This window comes from Pholcus phalangioides, unplaced genomic scaffold (genome assembly GCF_987345545.1).
Source record: "Pholcus phalangioides strain wild (caught in Gottingen) unplaced genomic scaffold, Ppha-v1.0 ptg000172l_1, whole genome shotgun sequence".
Classification (NCBI taxonomy): Eukaryota; Metazoa; Arthropoda; class Arachnida; order Araneae; family Pholcidae; genus Pholcus; species Pholcus phalangioides.
This window is the reverse complement of record NW_028301637.1, coordinates 8981929-9002428: the sequence shown is the minus strand read 5'-3', so window position 1 is coordinate 9002428 and position 20500 is coordinate 8981929. Positions and strand designations below refer to the sequence as shown.

The following is a 20500-nucleotide window of genomic DNA, read 5'->3' as shown; positions in this document are numbered from 1 at the left end:
ATTTTTTACAACACCCCCCCTCCCCGATACATTTCTCTAGATCTGCGCCCAAGTTTTCTTTGCTGTAATGTATTTTGTAAGAGGGCAGTTTTAACATTAAACATCCGAGTTGCATAATTTTTGCTATGCATGGTCATTATGTCAAGTTCTTGCAAAGTTCTCACTTTTAGAAATTTTGTCTTCAAAAACATTTTCAGAAACACCAAAAAAAAATGTTTGGGGGAAATATTATACAGTTTATATATGTTTCTATACTGGAAATGACATAGCAACAGTGTTCTCAAAAAAATGGAAAAGATCCTCAATATGAAATCAGCAAATACTGATGGCCAACTGTACAGTAAACCTAATCATCATTCCCTCACCTCACCAGATCCCCCTTCCCCATGCTACGTATGGGCCTGGCACTGTGTAATGTTCAGAATACAGTGATACCTTGGTTAATGAAGCTTAATCGCCTAGCACAGTGTGTGGTTCCTAACCTTTTATCCTTCCCGCACTCCCAGAGCAATGTGACTTATGTTTCCGCATCCACTTGGATATTAATACTTTTTTATCTATTTGGAAATTCAGGTTTTTTTTCTGTAATTGATTACATTAATTATTCAATAATTAAATTTTGGCTTTATTTTTGAAACTTGATTCAAAAACGAAACTAAAAAACTTACTATTTTTTTAAACCTGTTTTGAGATTTGGAAGAAAATATTTATTAAATATTTCTTCACTTTTGAGCCGCAACAACTATAAATTAATACAAGATTCATCGAAAGACTGGCTATTTGTGGAGATGAAGATTACAAGGAAGAAAATTCATCACTGCTCTCCCCCCCCCCCCCCGGGACGTGAACTCTGCTTGCCGGATTAGTGCTCTACCATCTAAGCTATGGAAGCAGATAGAACATTTCAACCTTGGAGCGTGTATGTATATGTGGCAAGACACCGTACATGGACGGCGTCAACAATCAACATATAGCTCCAAGGTTGAAATATTCTATCTGCTTCCATAGCTTAGATGGTAGAGCACTCATCCGGCAAGCGAGAGACCGGGTTCGGGTTCCTGTGGGGGCAGTGATGAAGAATTTTCTTCCTTGTAATCATCTTCACAAATAACCAGTCTTTCGATTAATCTTGTATTGACAAGTAGAGAGGACATTTCTATACATAAATTAATGTTTCTTTGACACTGGAGTGAATTTTTTAATGTTTTTCCTGTGTTGCGTGTTCACGACAGTATCAAATCTAAGTACAGCATACTAATAGCATGAGGTACCATTGTAAACAAACTACAAAATAGTTTAAGTCAGGATTTCTGAAACAGTGCGCCATCAGTCTTTTTCAGGGGTGTCATGGAGTGGCGGCATGACCGCGAATAAGCATTGATTAGGGTAAGTGGCACCACAAATGGAAAAAGTTTGAGAACTCCTGGTTTAAATAAATAATGTTTTTTTCTCTACTGAAATGAAAAACAGCTACGATCGCTAATTGAAAAAGAAACTTTAATAACACAAAATTTATGACACATTTCTGTGAGCAGATGTCAGAAGATGAGGCGTCACAATATTGGTATGATCCATTTTTTTTGAAAAATTCAGTTTTTATCATTTTTCTGAAACAACATCATGTTATAATATTTTTTCTATCTTGCACCCCCAAAATTACTCTCACCCACTCCTAAGAGAGTATGCACTGCATTGGGAACCACTGGCCTAGCAGTTGAGTAATTAGGAAGCTAGCCTCTGACTGGTTGTTCAGGTCTGGGATCGAATACTGGTTCGGGCATAAATATCTACTAATACTGAAAAATTTCTTGTACAGATCATATGGATCTCTTGGGAATATGTGGAGATCACATTATTGTTTTTAAAAGTATAATGCTATCCAGAATCTCCTTTGTTAGGCCAAATGCAATTTACCAAAGATTTCTATGGGAAGTTGTTTAATTCGTTCCTAGTAACAGCCTAAAATTTTATAATTTTTTTTATAAAACACTAAAAGCACTGTAAAAAGACAAAAACTGATTGAAGGCTGAAATGGACAACTTTAGTTAGATGAAGGTGAATTTAAAGGAAGATGAAAAACGAAAGATATTTTTTACTGATTGTATATGTTACTCATATCTTTCTTTTTTTTTCTACATGTTTACACCCAGCAGATGTATAGGTGTTTCTCTATGTGGTGTGGTCAACTTATTTCTGTCAGATGAAAAAGATAAGCTCTTAAAATGCCTGAGCTGTTTAGTTTAATACTAAGAAACTCACTAAAAACATTCATCTATGTCTCTTTATTAATGTATTTTCTCTTAGTTTAACACATTACAATCAAGCGACTGAGATCTCAGTCCAACCTCATCTGATTGGAATTTAAAACTTGTTCTTTAGCTTTCTGGCTGATTGTGAAATCCTCTGCTACATTTTAAAAATAGAGGAAAAGAAAAGAGTGTTGGAATCTTTTTTTTTTTCCTTTCTCTTCTTCTGTCTAATTTAAATTGATGAAAGAAAGCAAAAGCGATAAGTGTGTGCCTAAGATCAAGAATGATCTTGTCCTTAGGATAGCAATATCGTGCTAGTGTTGTGCTGAGAAAAAAAAGATGAAAAACTTTTATCCATGAATCTGAAATTTGCTTACATGGAATGGCTCAAAGATTTTCTCAGAGAAAAACAGAAGTGTGTATGTCTGTCTGAAAAGTGATTCCACTCATTACATGGGTGTGTTACATCCATATGTGTGTCCATATTAACAGAAATCTTTGTTAGCTGAGGTAAAGCACAAAAATTTATAAGCAGAGGCATTGGTTATCCAAGGTATCATTGTAATTGCATGTCATATTTGTGGGAAGGTCCATAATAGTTATATATTTAGTCTATAGTTATTATATGGTTCATATATATATATATATATGCATCAGACATTACCCATTTTAAATTTAACTGATCATATCAAATATTACAGAACTGGTTCACAGATTGTGCTGAGCTCATCACAAGAATATCTGGCAAGCCTGTGGAGTGGGTGACACCGTTAGGTCTTCCAGTGATCCAGCCATATCACAGAAAAGCAACTGTCAGAACACTCAGTGATTTCATTGCTAAGGTAGGTTTATTTCAGTTGAAGAACTATCTGATTCAGAAATAAATTTTTATTTGTTCTTGTCTCATAAGTACACAGATCAGTAAGAGTAAGTACATAGATCATGAAAATTTTGAGACTCAAGAAAGCAGCTAGGACATACAAATACAAATACAACGCCACAACAGGCAAATTGCCCAACGAGGTGGCTGACTTAAGAACATCATGGAACCCCGAGCCATTTTTTGGAGGCCCTAAATCATCTTTTTCAGGAGGCCCTTTCATCTCTCTATAATCATAAGCACTCAGTAGCTTGCAGCTTTAAGCTGTCTGTACGCAGAGAGCAATCTACAAAAATTTAAAATTCTAGAATAATACAAACAGTCAAAAAATAAACTGCTGAGTTGTTTGCTTCCAAATTCCATGTAGTATGAATATTTCTTACTTTGTTTTTTGTTTTTTTTTAATTATTTATAGGGAAGGCGTGTTTTCTGTGCACCTGGAGGGGATTCTGGATATGTTAGCACACACGAAATTTACCAGTAAGTTATCTACTATGTGTCATGTTCATTCATGGGGGGGAAAATGCATTCGCCATAGAAGTAATACGAGTCCTAGTTTAATTCTGAAATACTGCATATGTTATGGAAAACAAATATTTTTTTCAGCAGATGTACAATGAAATACTTGATATAGGAAAGCTCAAAATACAGAAATCAAATCACCATACAGCTGGATTGAGTCTAATCTGGCCCCTTTTTCAGTGGAAATGGCAAAGGAAGAAAATGGATTGTTATAACTCAGAACCACATGCTTGAATGGAATCATTGCACTTGGTCATATTGAGGACCTGCATTGGATAGTTATAATGATGGTGTAGGATTATGAGAGAGTATAGGATGATGATGCTTTTAAGACAATGTATCGACGAAAAAGTGCCCACAGAGGAAGAAAACTTAAATTTAGCCCAAATGCTGAAGAAATATTTTAAAAAATTCTGCAGCACTCCATATATCTCCAGCTGCAACTCCAGGAATGTAATTGAAAACTCTGATTATTCAAAGAAGAAGAAAAAAATGAATGGATAAATATGCAAGATATTAGTTTTACTATGAGAATTACAAGATGTTTCATGAAAAGACAATCAGAAAAAAAATTAAAATGCTCGTATACTGGGAAATTTGATATAAAAAGTACCTTATTTGATGAAAACAATTGTTCAGAGTTTTCTTTGGACCTTTATATTTAATCTTATCAGTTTTGTTCTTAATTTAATTGTGAAATTTATTGGGACCTGGGTCACCTAAAAAATGTAAAATTGTTGCGATTGGGAAAGAAGAAAAGATAATTTGAAAATTTTAATTTTTCTGAATTATAAGAACTTTCAAGACTTTATTGCATTTACAATGAATAGAACTCACTGTATAGAGAGTTTTTATTTAAGTAATCATCCATCAAAAAGAAAATAGAATGCTCAGTTTCATCTTTTAAAAGAATGCAACAAGACCTTTTTAAGTTGTTCTTCCGCTTTTCTGAGGCTTAGTTCGTCCTGGACTGAAGTATGCCATGAGTTTTTGGAGACCATACCTACAGAGGGACCTTGGTTCAGGGGGTGCAGAGAAAAGCTACGCATGCTCTTGTTGGTACAAAAAGCTTGAACTATTAAGAGAGACTTGATTTCTTGAATATGTTCATGTTGGAGGAATACCAGTGTTGGGGGGGGGGGGATATGAACGAAGTGTTTAAAATTTTCAACTGGATGGATAGGATGGGCCATCAGTTAATACACCGTCAGTCAACTTCTTAGACAAGGGGACACCAGTATTGTTTATTAAGGGATAACTCTAGGTTGTGGGGTTGCAGGGAGTTTTTTCTCTTACAGGGTTGTCAATAAGTGGGATGGGGGCATGAATTTTAACACAATTGAAATATTTAAAAAATATAAAGCATATTGGAATAAATCGAGAAACTACCCACCCTTAGACGAGACAGCCACAATATTTTTATGGGCATGTATATATATATATATGGTTTTTTTTTTTCAGGATATATGCTGTTATTATTTAACCATTGTATTGCTATATTTTAGTTATATCTGACATCCATATTTTTTATGAGCATCTTTCTTCAGCCACCTCATTGGGCAGTTTGCTTGTTGTGACCTTTGGGTTGTATTTGTATAGTAATAGTTGTCTTACACGGTGTTTCATTGCACTTACAAGACAGTGTTTGCAGAGAAATTAGTCATGGTGTCTTTCTGTTATTTCAGTTCAATGAATTTCAATCTTTTCTTCCGATAGGTCACCTAATGTGCGAAAACAGAAGAATGCTTTTGCTCCAAATTTCATCCATTCTTTAGATTCCAGTCACATGATGCTGACTTCTTTGTTTTGCCAGAGGTAATTAATCATCTGTTTTTAGACAATTACTTTAACTCTGCACTAATGTTTTTGTTTTTTTTTTTTTAAGGACAGAAGAAATAAAAGGTACCAATAACATTATCCGTCACTTATAGTCGCGGTTGTTAAGCTATTGTCAAGATCTCCGATTTAAATCAGATGCTTCCTTTGCTGCTGCAGCAAAAAATCTTCATTTCAATTAAAAAAGGAAAAAAATATTCTTGACTGCAGTAAAATTCTTATATAACAATCACAGTTTGCAACAAAAATCCTTTGCTGCTCTAAGTAATTTGCAGATCATTGTCAAAGTTTTAAAGAGACAAGTTTACAATGAGTTGAAAATCAGAAAGCATTTACTATAGCATCCTATATTTTTATATCCAGACAGCCATATTTTTTATTGGCATATTTTTTCAGCCACCTCGTTCGGCTTTTTTGCTTGTTGTGGCCTTTTTATTTGTCTTTGTGTAACAAAACTCTTGATAACTCCAGTTTTTCCTTTTCTATCTGTTCAAGAATTAAACTATGGTACATTCAACTTTTTTTCACTTCCAATGACTGACAGACATGTCATCTTTCACATCAAGGGTTTATTTGACCAAAATTTACTGTTTAAAGCAATTTCCAAACGGTTGAACAAATCATGCTTTGGAAATCCTTCTGATTGGCAGGAAAATGTTGATTCTGTGCAGCCATATAATTGAGCAGTGAAAGTTTAATTGTTTGGTCAGTTGGCTAAATGGTTTTGGGGATACTAAATTCTATGCAAAAATTTTCTACAGAATGAACTTCAGTGAGCCAAAGAATCAATTTCACAACTAAAGTCCTGTTTATTCGTTAACAATAGAACAAAATGATCTAAAAGACAATTATAATGCAGGTAAAGAAAGAATTTTCTGTAATTGATTACCTTATGCACAGGGGGAAAAAATGAGGGTAACAAAGTTTGTTATTACGGCAGTGATTTCAGTAATTGTGAGTTGTCGTTATAAAAGAATTCTACTGTATTTCTGTTGATTTACCACCAACTAAAGATTTTAGCTGCAAACAAAACATCTGATTTTTAATTCTGAGTTTTTGACCAGCGCTAATAACCAAAATGAATTACATAATTGCAGGAACAATGTTATCTGTATAATACAAAGAGAAATAAAAATGTTTTAATGTTCTTGCACAGGAAAGGAATATCATTTGTATCTGTGCATGACTGCTATTGGACTCATCCAGCGACAGTGGAGATCATGAATAGAGTGAGTCAAAGTTTTTCCCCTCTCTCTCTCACTACTTTCAATCATGATTCTTAGTTGGGACGTTATCTAAATAGTCTCCAATGTTTCAGACATCACTGAACTACCATAAGCAGGATGCATAGCGAACAGCATGCACCGCAAATTACTGGCAAACCATTGATCTTAGAGGCATACTTCCAATTAGAAAAGTATGAAAATAATGTGGGACATCAGATAAATCATGGGGGGTTGTATAGTTATTAAAATTAAAAAAAAAACTTTTTATATGGACAAAACCGAAGTAGAGAAAGTTTTTGCCCTGTCTCTCATGAGGCCAAAAAAAATTCTATGTTTCCCAGTGCAATATATGAATTCAAAAATTGGAGAAAGTTGAGGAAAAAACAGCATAAATGCGTTTTACATTTATGCTGTTTTTCCCCAATTTTTTCAATTCAATCTCAGCTTTTCCACTGGAAAATCCAGATATCCTGATGGAGGTGGGATTACCTCATATAGGATTTTTTCTTCAAAATCAAATTGTCACCAAAATCTGTAACAGCCAATTCCAAACTTTTGTCAATATCTACTTTGATAAACATCAATTTCAGTGATGTATTGGAAACATAAATTTCTCCTGAACTGTTTTAGGCTCTTTCAAAAACTGATGCAATGGACAAGTTTTTGGTAAATTTGTCTGATTATAGCTAGAAGCTAGTTTGCAGCATAGGTGATCAAAAATTTTGGTGATACTGTAATTTGATTTTGAACTTTTCTAATCTTTCAGTGCTAGTAGCTCACCATTAGATCCAGATATTTTAATTAAAAATAGTGACACCTTATGGGATTTTTCTGCTCTTTTCAAATATGTGCTCAGTTCATGTGTGGGTCTTTCAGAAAATGTACAAACTTGTGTTTTTTTCAGATGACACATTTTGCTCCCATAATCCATTTTCCACAAATTTCCATAATTCGAAAAGGGTTGATAGGATGTTCCATGTTTCACTTGGGCTTGTCTATCACCTATTTTTGTTTGGCCAATTATTCGCAGCAGTTCACCATGTATAACCATTTTATCCATAAAAATGTATTACTAAATCATATTTGTTCAAAACCTTTGAAAAATTAATGCAAATTAGTTTTTATAAACTCGGTTTCTTAGTTAATGTAGATAATTGTTTAAATTTTAATCAGTAATTACTGATCAAATAAATGTGACTTTTATTCTTTTCAATATATTTTGATGGGCATGAACTATTTTTTCTTATTAATGTTGGGGTAGTTTTTGTCATAAAATCTATAAAATGTCTACTGCAGTCAAAATGACTATTTTGGGATTGTGCAAAATTTCGTGATCTTGGGGTAGAAGAGAAAATTAAAACAAATATTATAAATGAATATATTAAACTTGATTAATAAACTTCCAAGACTGAACATATTTAAATGACAAAAAGGTGCTTTTATTTGAATGAATATATCAATAGTATATGTGTGGGAAGTAGCAAGGCATAGCTTACTCTGTTCGTCGAATAACTCTGCTTACAGGGTCATAGTTTTGTTCTCCCAAGAGTGACCCATTCATTAGGTTTGACTGTATGCAATACACAGTGTGCCAAAGAATTTTTAAGACTGTGTTGGAGGTAGACACATTAAACTACAAAAGGAGGACATCTTCTGTTTTGGTCTGAAACTCAAGCTGAAACTAAACTCTCCTCCCCCCCCCCCCCACAACTCTTGGGGAAGAAATTTCTCATACTGTATTACACTCGCTGTGACTCCCACACCACACATAGAAACATGTTTAATTTGACGGTTTTGTCTTTATATTTGTATCTTGGTTAAAAATGTGTGCTAAAATCTTTAATAAATATATGTTATGTGTATGCCAGTCCTCACATAACTTACTCTGTTTAACGGGTCACTCCACTTAGAGTGTCATATTTTGGTTCTGATAATGACCCATTCATGAGGTTTGACTGTATACACAGTGTGTCAAAGAATTTTCAAGACTGGGTCTGTAAAATTATATAAATAAAAACAAAACATTATTGTTTGATTTTTTTATCCAAAATAAGCCCCTCCGGCTTCAATACACTTGTTAGAGAAATTCAAATGCCTGTCTCAGTTCACTTTGTGGCTCAACAGCTGAAGCTTGTTTTTTTTACTTGTTGGGGAGTTTTTCGACTCCCATTCTACACTTTGTAACTTTGTTTTAGGATCATACTGAAAAAACCATATTTCATCACCAGTAACAATTGATTTCAAGAAATTTGGATAATTTTCAGCAACTGAAATGATGTCTCTGCAATGTGCACTTCTCATGGAATTTTGTTCGTTGGTTGAAGTTTGTGGAGCAAATTTAGTGCAGACTTTTGTTTTGCCCTAATCTTCATGCAGGAAGGATGATTCAAATTGTTTCTTTGTTTAATGACTGTTATTCTTCCATCATTCTTAGTGATACACAGTGATTGTTTGCCATGACATCATACATTTTTTAAAGAATTTCAGGTATCCTAGGTGAACTTGGTCTTCCGGTATGCTTATCTTCTAGCATATCTCTTCTGTCCAAAAAACGTTTATATCACAGAAAAACATTTTGATCTACTTATTCCTTTCCGGCATGGTTTCCAAAACAAACTCGCTGTGAATTTGTTTCATCAGTTGGTGTGTTCCCAAAGCACATTTACCAAGTCTTGCATTAAATTTACTGTAGTTCTTTGTTCCATCATAATAGTTCAACATGAAAAAATTTTACTTTTCTAATGACCATCAGTATCATTTGAATTAGTTTAACAATGCACAGAACTTTTGACATTGCACCAGCAGATGGTCAAGATTAATCACGCATGTGCAATTCCACTGATGGCGCCACTGTAGGCTGAGATCTAGCACCAGTTTTAAAAATTCTTTGACACTGTGTATCTTTTTCATATGTCTCACATTAATAAGGGATATTTGTTTCCATTGCAGATCTGTCGAGAGCAGTTTGTTTCCCTTCACAGCCAACCTATTTTAGAAAACTTGTCAGAATTCTTCCTCCAAAAGTATGCGAACTGTGACTTGAAGTAAGTATATATGCCAATGGTTTCATGAATATTGGGCTATGGGGTATTCCTCGAGGATAAAATTGTATTGAAAGTTATCAAATGGAGTGTCATGAAAAGGCTAGTGATACCGTGAGATGGTTAGAAGTCTTCTTCTTTCACTGAGGGTGCCACGAATCCCAAAACTCTAAATACTGCAATGTCTGTTTTTTGCTTTGGCAGGATTTTTTCAAAGTGGGGGTTGAGGGAAGCAGCTCACATTTTCGACTTGCTTATAGAATTGCATCGACTACATGTTATATTTATTTGTATTTAAACAGGGTGTGTAACATCATGGAAAAGTCTGTTGAAAAGTCACAAAATGAGAAAAGGTCATGAAATAAAAATAGGTCATGTATTATTTTACCAAAAAATTTTCAGATTTTACCCTGGCAAGTTCTGGTTGTGCGTTTTATTTCCAAAAAATCATGGCCTCTTATCGGGTATCAAATTGTTAAACAATGCATACCTGTGCAATACCTGTGATTGTGCAGTTGAGGTCGGCTGAGGTTATTTTTATCTGATTTTTTAACTTTAAACACAAATGCAAGTCTTTCCATTTTAAAATGAAAGTCGCCAATGTGCCAAGTCTCAATGAAATGTTTCATTTTGCAAGCAAAAAGAGCTATCCTGCCAAATAATGAGTGTTGAATCATCAAATTTACCAAATAAGGACTATTTAATTCTTAATATTGCCAAATAATGAGTATTAAATTGTCAAACTGCCAAATACTGGGTGTTCGATTGCCAATGCAAATAAGGTGAAAAAAGTCTAAGGTTACCAAATCCTCATATTTTATGCCATTTTAAGTGTCCTTATGTTTTCAAATTTCTCCCTTTTGTCCTTATTTTCAAAAATTTTTTCCTTTCAACATATTTACACTTTTTAGGGAAACCCATTGCTGTCTCAACAGTATCATGAGCGCCTTCTACTTGGTTGGAAATGTGAACCTAAAAATTTACATATTTCAGAATCATAGCACCAGATCTCATTAGGGGTCATTCAAGTATTATGTCAGCATCGATGGGAGAGGGGGGGGGGGTTCCCAATTTGCTGACTTTTGATGACAAAGGGGGGAGAGGGGTTTGTATGATGCTTACGTCATCAACCACCCTTTATGAAAATATGAAATATTTTTATTGACATCTTACTCTGTGCGCCAAAAACAAGAAAAATTTTTTCGCTAGTTTGTGGGCATTTGAAGTAACATTCTCCCTAATGATAAATCCCTTACAGAGCCACTTCAGCAATCTCTAAATGTTTCAGGGATCCTTCAAGTGTCAGGAAATGTGTCTGGGCTGCTTAAGTGCTATGGAAATGTTTCTGGGCCTCTTTAGTGCTCTGAAACTGTGCAACATATCACTCAAATGATCTGTAATTGTGCCACGGATCACTTAAGTAATCTGGGAATGTTCTGCGAGTAACTCGAGTGATGAAGAATCGCACTGGGAGGCTGCTTAAGTGCTCTGAAATTGTGCCACATATCACTCAAGGGATCTCTAAATGTGCTAGAGATGCTGAAGTGTTCTGGAACTGTGTCGTGGGTTACGTAGGTGATTTTTGAATGTGCCATGGGGCCTACTTCAGTGATCTGAAATATGCCACTTAAATGCTCTGGAATTGTGCCACGGGTCATTTAAGCGATCTGTAAATGTGCTGCTTAGTCCATTTTTACAAAATAGGCTTTGAGAGAGCAAGCCACATCAAATAACTTTCAGGGCCACATTTGGTCCGCGGGTCAAGGGTTTACCATATATGGCTTAAAGGGTGGGTCGAAATGAATTTCTTGAAGAGAAATTTTGAGATGTTACCCTTTAAATAGTATTGAAATTAACAGAAATCGATTATAATAACATATAAAAGAATTTTCTTTCAAAATTTTAATTTTTTTTAAATGTTTTTTACATTAACATTTTTTTTTTCGTCTGGGGAGGAGGCACATGAGCCCTCTCCCGCCTACGTTTCTGATCCCACCAATATGCGTTAGGAGGTAGGGGCAGTGCTGACGAAATTTTACTGTCAAGGGCGGGAGGGGGGGTCAGAGTTTTACTGACTTTTGCTGACAAGAGGGGTCAAAAATGGCTAAAAATTTGCTGACTTAATACTTGAACGGTCCCGTATCATGATCTTTCCTGTGGACCCATGCGCCCCTAGATATGTCCAAGTGGGCTCCATGCATTAGAACTGTCCTAGGATTATATCTTCTTTCTTCCATTCATAAGCAAACAAAATGTATGAAAAACACTGTGACAGATTTTTCAATAAATATCCTCCATTAAAAGTACCCCCTCGTCCTGCCCTCTTACGAAAAGAAAAAAGTACTGTATACATACCAAAAGCTTCTCAGTGTTTTGGTTAGAAAACAATTGTTTTTCTTTCATTAGAGGGGGCCATCTGCTGTAACAATATATAAGTGACATTGTCAAGAGTTTGTAAGTATGTGTTTGTATAAGTTTTGAAATCTGGTAACTGGTCAAAGGTTGAAAAAATTGAAAAATAACAGTTGTGTTTGGTTGAGAAACTGTTTAGTTTTCATTTATGTATGGTGGTGCCACCTGTTATTAACATAGATAGTAAAGTTGTTACTAAGGGGACACAAATGTGCATTCTCATTTTGGAGTTGCTGTTTCGAGTAACCTAGAAAAGTCACCAAATTTTCCTTGGGTATGTGGTAAATACTTCCTGGCAGAGGAAGTGAACTTGCATCACCAAAGCATTTATTCACAGTACTATACTGTGCACTTGAAGAAATATTACTTGATGTGCTCTTTTTCATTTCAGCTTAGAAAATGATAAGAAGAATGAAAAGCAAGTCGCAAAGTTGTGTGCAGTTCTGAGCAGGGTCCCTCAGAAAGGTATTTGTACAAGCATTCTTAAGTTACTTATTAACATTTTTGTGGGGCATTTTTAAGGGGCTGGGAACTTAAACTTTCCACTTCATCCTTTATACAGCATGTTTCAACCATGTGTTCAAAAACTTTTGATAGGGGTTGGTTATAGAAAGGTAAAGCACAGAATGAGGTATGACAATAAATGGTTGGGAAATGCTGTATTCATATTCTAAGTTTAGATGTAGGACAAAACCAAAAGATTAACATGTAAGAGTTGAAAGAGGAAAATTTTTTTATTACTTGCAAATCACTTACAAAAAAAGCATTAAGGTGTTCAAAGCTATAGAACTTGCTTGACATCATAGGAGCATAAAATCCTGTACATTTCTGAAAATATGCAAGGTACGAAGTACAGATGACTGGATGCCAATAGAAAATAATTGGGAAGAAAAGTCACATTCATCTGTTGGGAATCGAACCACCAACATTGCACTTTCTGGGCCCGTGTTCTACCATTAAACTTCAGAGGATAGACATTTTCTTTCATAAGAATACTGTGTTCTTTTGGGGTGAACAGGACTGCACAATAGACCGCCTCCTAACTCAGCAGCAGGTCATAATGAAATTGGCCTCCAGATGCTTAATCTTTCACAGTGAAAAACTTTCAGTGAAGCCCATTGACCACCATGCTTACTAATCACATTGCTACATTAATTAGTTTACCATTAAGATGTAACAATAAATTTTCCAAGTTGCTGAATGCTTGAGCAAAATGTTATATTATTTTGTTGTACTAATCAAATTGAGTGCATTGTTGTCTTTCACCAACTAACTTTTCATTCTGTTGTCCTAGGTTCTTTCGACTTAGAAAACGTGCTGAATTCTGTGTATTTCTTTAGCTAATATACAATCAAACATAGTTCTTCGGCTTGTAGCAATAAAATATTGATTCACTTGTAAATAAAATTTCCATTTTTTATTATATTTAAGATCTTTTTTTTTGTGTGTGTCATTTCTGCTCAAAATCCACGTGCTCTGTACAAACCAAAATTAAAAAATTCTAACAAAGGATTCAGTGTCCTTCCAGAGGAGGGTTTGGAGACCAGTGTAGTGCACCAATCTAGGGCACTGGTGTTGTAACGTATCGTTGTCGTTACCTCCCGGTTCTTTAATATTTTTCCCCCCCAGTAACCATTGAGTGGATGACAACAATGAAATAGACAAAGTTTAGATAGAACTATAACATTTATTCAATTATATTGTTAAACCATTAAATCAACGTCATCACAATTATCACAGGCTTTTTATATGTTAAACTATTAATTAACGTTTCATCACAATTATCACAGTTAGGCTTTTCTCTCATTGTCACTATGAAACAGAAATATGAATCTATCTCACCGCCGTGTCCAGGTTTTCACGTGTTATCACATTGTCCGGTAGATACTCCCAGGTGTCTGCCGCACAGCCAAAGACTCGTCTGCACCAGCTTCAGACGGTTTTGGTGTAAACACACACGTTGAGATGAAAGCTCAGCCACTGCACATGGAACTGGAGATGAAGGTCCACGGGTGGCCGGTCTGGCCACTAACCGATCACTGGATCACGACAACGTTGAAACCTTACGTGCGATGAGACGGGATAAGTGCCAAGGCACACTTCTACTATTGTAACTTCATTGTATTTATGAGACGATCTAGCTCACACCATGACAGGGCATGACGCCTTACTGATTAAATCGTTGAGTCGGTCGTAAGTCGTAAGCAAGGAAGTCTTAAATCAGCACATCTCTAGCTGGCTTTTATATAGCAGCATTCCCATAATGCCTCACGGAAGAACCAATCACAACATTGAAGGTGCGGCATTAGCTTGTATCTGATTTACATAATTTCATGAGGAAAGGAAATATTGTAAACATTATAATATTGAATCTGGCAACCAAACATAACAAATTGGCGGCCGATCGGTGGACACACGATCCTACCAGTCGATCCCGGAGACAAAGGTAAAACAATGACTAGAATGAAGACGATTTCCACGGGTGCCCAATTGGTAACGTTACAGTGTGTAGGTGCCTATCTGTAGGACCGATTGTTGAGCTCCATCATTAATGATGATAACAATCAGAAGGTTTTAAATAAATACATGTTTAATTTGGCACGGACACATAAAAATATAGGACATCACATAACAATGGCTACTTGCCGACTGCGAAGAAACACATTCGATTTTTTATCGCAACTTGCGTTGCTAGGTAACAATCATTCGCACCAGAAAATTGCGAAGCGCGACATCTTCATTTTCCGTCATCTGTGAAAGTTCAAGTAGAGGTCGCTACAGAGGGTTATGTTCAGTGTCCTTCCATGTTATAAACTCTGCCCACTCGTTGGATCATGAATGCTCACCCATCATAACAGAAAAGGCTAATGTCCAAGTAAGTGTAAGCATTTTTCAAATCAGCCGGTTGCGTGTTCAAATCACGTCTGGGTCACCAATATCCTGCTGGTGAGTGATGCAGGAGTTGAAAAAAATCATGGTTATGCTAGTTAAAATATAATATTTATTACTATATAATTTATAAACTTAACAAATTCAGGACGGTTATCATTGCAAATTATCATTCCGTGATTACTACCAGCGGAAGTGTGTTTTTCTCGTCAAGCAAGATCAAATCTTGCCAAGCATCTGCAGCTTGGCGGGATATACAACACATCCAATTCCAATTTACTTAACGATCGTCTGTGTGGGCATCATGTTGAACTCTCATTGTGAGGAGCCACGTTTGAACCCGTTTGGCAGCACAGTGATGGTTGGTTTTCTGAAATTTTCCAGCTTTGAGACACAACTGCAAGCCGTTCTCCCATTTGGAAAAATCTTTCCTCGAAGAGCAGGTAGACAGACCTTCAACATGATACTTACATAACATGAAATTTCAGGGCCATGCCATTTTCACTTCAAAATAAGGACGACAGATGACAGCACCAAAACTCATGCAAATTGGACAACATAAATATGTTTGGGTAACACATACAACACACGTTCTGGCATGTACCACTTCGTTAGTAATTCCGCTGGGGAATGTGTATGAGATGCATATGTGCGATTAAAGAGTAGTAATTCATTTTACGAACCTGGGCTGTCAGACATGTTTAAAGTTGCAGACCCCTCGTAAGTTGAGAGTGAGACTCTAGGCTAGAGTGTCTGGGTGGGAATTGCCGCCTGCTCATTGTCGAGAATTTCTCATGATTTTCCATTCCTAGAAAACCTTTGTTAATCCCAGAAAATTGGGGAAATATTGTTGCACACAATAGTTACAATGGAAAACAATTTTTTTTTTAAATCAATGGGAAAAATTCTTTTTCTCTAGCGTTGCTTGGGAAAAAAATAGGGGAAAGAAAGGTGTAAGGGAGGAAGCTTCCAGTTCACAATTCTGAAAACTGCACAAGCAGCCTTGCCTACTATAAAATTCTAATACTGAGAGAACTATATGAAGAGCCGGAAGCAAAAAAAGTTTATCTTTCCTCCTTTTATGAAACTGCAGTGACACCTTGGCTAACGAGGATTTTGTCGGGTTTCTTATCGCCTTGGCTAATCAATATGGATTTGGCTAACAAAGATGTTTCTCACTGAATTTTCAGATTCATTTCAGTGGAGAAGCGTGACCAGAAATTTTTTGTCGATTTCTTCGATGTCCCTCATGTCTCATTAATTTATGTCTAACTGAAAATCATTATAAAAAGTACCTATATTTTCACATGCATGAATACTATGTCTTTTAAATCATCTGACAATACTGGATGCATCTTCAAAAAATTTTGTACGGAAATGCTTTGAACACTTGTATCTCAAGAACTATTCAGAATATTTTAGTGTTTTGATGTCTACGGATAGATCTCATTAAGACAAATTGAATGATATCACTCTGGTTTTAAGATATTTCTCGGAACTTGTTTTGCTGAAAGCCTTGGCATTGTAGATAAGGTAGTCCCCTTGTTCAAAGCTTTACATTTGGAGGTGAATGATGAAGATGCTGAAGAATTAAGAAGGGAGAGATCAAGAAAGGAGCATTAAAGAGATGAGTGTTTAGAGGAAGAAAGCAGCGAAAAAGAAAAAATGAAAAGCTTATCCTGAATAGACTTCGACGTTCTGGAAGAAGTATGAATAGTTGGATAATAGAAGTTGTGTAAATAGTGCAAAAAACTACTTTCAGTTTTTTTATCCTTTTTTAAATCTTTCTTCATTGAGGTGTGAAGCTGTCAGGCACAGCCTTTGGTAAGTTTATATATTTTTATAGCATTTTTTTTACTATTTTATAAACATTATCTTCAAATTTTGGGCTGAATTTGGAACGAATTAAACTCTTTTACATAAAACCTGTGGGAAATTATGTTTCAGCTAACGAACATAATTTTGGATCAAATCATCTTCGTTAGTCGAGGTACCACTGTAGTTTTATGACCCTGTTTGGGAAACAGGACAGATGAACACAAGAGATAACAGCTGAAAAGAACCCGTCTTTACGATCAGGGATGTAATATTGCAACTTAATGCCAGTGGAATAAATTCAATCCAGCTGACTGTTTTTCTTCAACTTTTTTCCCTCATCATGAAGGTTAATTGTAACCCTGCGAAACAAAAAGTTGTGCATACCCCCCCCCCCCTTCTCCTACCACCATTGTGATATCTCAATGAGATAGCGAGCAACTGAGAAAACGATGGTGGTTTTCCTTGGCACAAAATATTGATGTTATCAGATGCCGTAAGAAGGAAAACAAATGAAGTTAAAATTAAATTGAAAACGATTTTAAGCAAAATATTAAAAAAAACTTTTTTATAGCGGTTTCAAAAATTTCCTGAAGTTATCATTACAGAGGGATTTGTTGTAGTTAAGGATACCATTATATCAAGTACCGTTGTAGTGAAGTTTCACTGTATTTAATAAAAATTGAGAAATTGCATACCTTTTTGAAAAAACAGTGACAATGAGATCAAGAACCAATCGCTCTTGTGAAAGAAAGATTCTAAATATTTGTAACATTTAAATTTTGCTTTTTCTCCACCTCTACAAACTCCATTTTTGTGTTCAAATTCATGGCCGTAAATATCCTTCCTCTCAAGCCCGAACCAGTTCAGATAGATAATAAGCATTCATCGTTTTTCCAAGAAGTGAAAGAGTTTGCTTAACAAAAGAGGGATCAGAACAAATTTCCTCCCATCTAAAGGACAAAAGCTTGCACTTGGCCAAAATTCTTTCTGTTTTAGCAAGTTTTGTATCTAGACTAAATATGCCTTCCATTTCCGCATTAGACAGTTTCCATCTTCAAGAGGATTCCTATGATTGAAAAAGCATTAATTATTCGCAAGACTATTTGTTCTGTTGAAGACAGGTTTCCGGGTCATACTGCCCGTCTTAGACAGGTTGTAGTGTATCTCTGTATTGTTCCTCCCCCACATTTATTTTTTTTTCTTCCTTTTTTTTAACGTGGAACAAGGCTACCACATTTATCGCCTATGCGTCTAATACAGATCATTCAAACTTTTTCTAACAGCTTGTACGCGAAAGGGTTAAGCAGAAAGAGTGTGGTATATATACTCTCCTAGAAAGCATATAGCAGGATATGATTCCAGCCTTTTGTGATCCCTTGGAATAATTTTACTCTCTGGTCCGCATCTCAATGGCAGGCTATAGGCAACACCAGCTAAAGCGGAGTTTTAGCTGGTGCTCTGCTTAGCTGGTGTTGCTATAGGGCGCATTAGTGGGACGTCACGACCGGCAGCGCTGGGATTCCAAACAAACATAAGCTGGGTGATAGGACGTAGGTGAGTCTTTGTTTAAATTATTTTTCTAAAAAAATGATCAGATGAGACTCTTATTAAAAATGAAAACTTCAAACTCTTTCTTGTGAACATGTAATGTTAAAAATATAAGAATTGAAACTTTAGTTCTTTCAATGGAAGATCACTTATTTGATGTCACTCAAAATAATATAGAAAAATTATCAGTTCTTAATTAATTCGTGTTTATGATAAATTATAATGGATTTGATTGTTCCACAAACTTTTGAGACACGTGATTTTAATAAATTAACGATTATTAAATACAGTTTTTATTATTTTGCGAAAAATGCTCTTTATATTATTGAAAAAATGCTTTTCCTTTTCGGTGAAAAAATTGTGTTTCACATTACACCATGTCCCACAAAAGTTATACCAAAAAAACAAGATTCCATGAACTTTTTTAGGACATAACGTAATTTTTATGTATATACAGTAGCATACTCAGGAGGGGGCGTTATTTATTACTTTCTTACTGAGAAATGGTTGACCTACAAGCTTTGCGATTATCATATGATTCCTGATTATTTTGAGACCATGGAACTAAGAGCGTGATTCCCACATGAGAAAATGGTCACGCCGAACATCGAAACCAAAATAATATTAGGTGAACGCAGTTAATTAGGTGAAAAAAAGGCATTAGGTAAAAAACCAATCATTTTTGACTACCAGCGTCCCTGGTCATGTTCTTTACAGTAAAAATATACCATAATCTAGGCTCAAGAGGGGCTGGAATGGCCTCCCACATCGTAGAGCAAAACCCCTAGGCTGGGATCTTTTGCGTCCCCCCCCCCCCAGTTAGACTTTCCATGGGCTCTTCTATAGTTAATTTATAGCGTGAAAAAGCCAAAAAATGATGAGAATCGTTCCGTGCCCTATCAGCCCCGACCTTGTGGAGGCAGGGCCATCTGAAGAACATCATAGCCCCCATCCATCAGGGCCATGTGATTTTTCTGAGGCCCTATCTGGCAAATTTACATGCCTACTTTCGAAAATTCCAATCAAATCTCGTTTGTGAGGAGCCCCCTTTTCTCTTGAGGTCCTGGTCCAAGCTCAGGTGGGCCCATGCATTAAGACTGCATTGAAGAGAAGGGGGGGGGGCGGTTACAATTGGTACAGGAGGAAACTGGTAATAAGTGATTGAACAGGCAGGACCAGTCCTAAAAATTTTACCGCCTCAGGCAAACAATATTTTGCTACCCTCATTATGTGAATGTCTGGAAAGAGTTTATTTCTTCAATACTATAAATGGTTCCCAAAGCATAGGTCGTCCCCCACAAGGGGTTCGCGAGATATAAACGTCTTGATAAGGATTTCAAGTTCACCTTTCGTGATGTAAATAAAAAGGCAGCGAAACCCCTTCCAACGGTCACCCCTCTTATATGGCCAAATTATTGAATTTTACTTTAAGAGCTTTAGTAAAAATTCCCCTTTTTTACAGTCACCCCTATATTACGGACGAGTTTTTTGCTCGCTAGTGACCTCAAAAGAGGAGTTATTATCAAACCAATTTAATGATTTTACCGGACTTTTCTCACATTCGTATCATATAATATATTAAAGTTCTATATCTATAGTAATCATATATATTCATAATTAATCAATAAGTTGAAAAACTATTTGATAGCAGATTGTAGTGCAATCACTGTTTTATTTTGAATGAAGATGATTGCGGCAAGGTGGAGCAAGGAGAGGGTGTTCAATTTAATTCTTCTTGAAAAGTGGGAGCTACTGCTTCAAAAAGAGTTTGGGAACCACTGCAATAAGTAATAAAATATTAAAATAAAGCAAATTAAAATGACACGTATACAGTATATATAATTTATTCGTTTGAGAACACACACTAGGAGTGCATAAATAATAGTGAGAAAAATAAAAAAGGAATCAACAACAATAAAGTGCAACTTTTTCTTTTGAAATACATATTAGAAAGAAAAAGGGAGAGAGTGAAAGGAAATATACAGGGTGATTATAAAAAAACTATCCCGACATACGGGCCCCTAACTATCATACCATTCACAGAAACTGAATGAAATTTTGGCATAAAGTATTTTGAGG

At 35.7% G+C, this 20500-nt stretch overlaps 1 protein-coding gene across 2 annotated transcripts in view; it reads left to right on the top strand.

The window, feature by feature from the left end:
- Positions 1–13591, top strand: part of PolrMT (mitochondrial RNA polymerase) — an 83390-nt gene extending 69799 nt beyond the window's left edge. For both annotated transcript variants that reach the window (XM_089255823.1, XM_089255822.1), the window contains exons 26-32: positions 2951–3091; positions 3545–3609; positions 5368–5466; positions 6644–6716; positions 9663–9757; positions 12558–12631; positions 13461–13591. In XM_089255823.1, the coding sequence (XP_089111949.1) occupies positions 2951–3091; positions 3545–3609; positions 5368–5466; positions 6644–6716; positions 9663–9757; positions 12558–12631; positions 13461–13510 (597 nt within the window). In that variant the 3' untranslated portion in view covers positions 13511–13591. The remainder of the gene's footprint in view (positions 1–2950; positions 3092–3544; positions 3610–5367; positions 5467–6643; positions 6717–9662; positions 9758–12557; positions 12632–13460) is intronic.
- The last annotated feature ends 6909 nt before the right edge of the window (positions 13592–20500 follow it).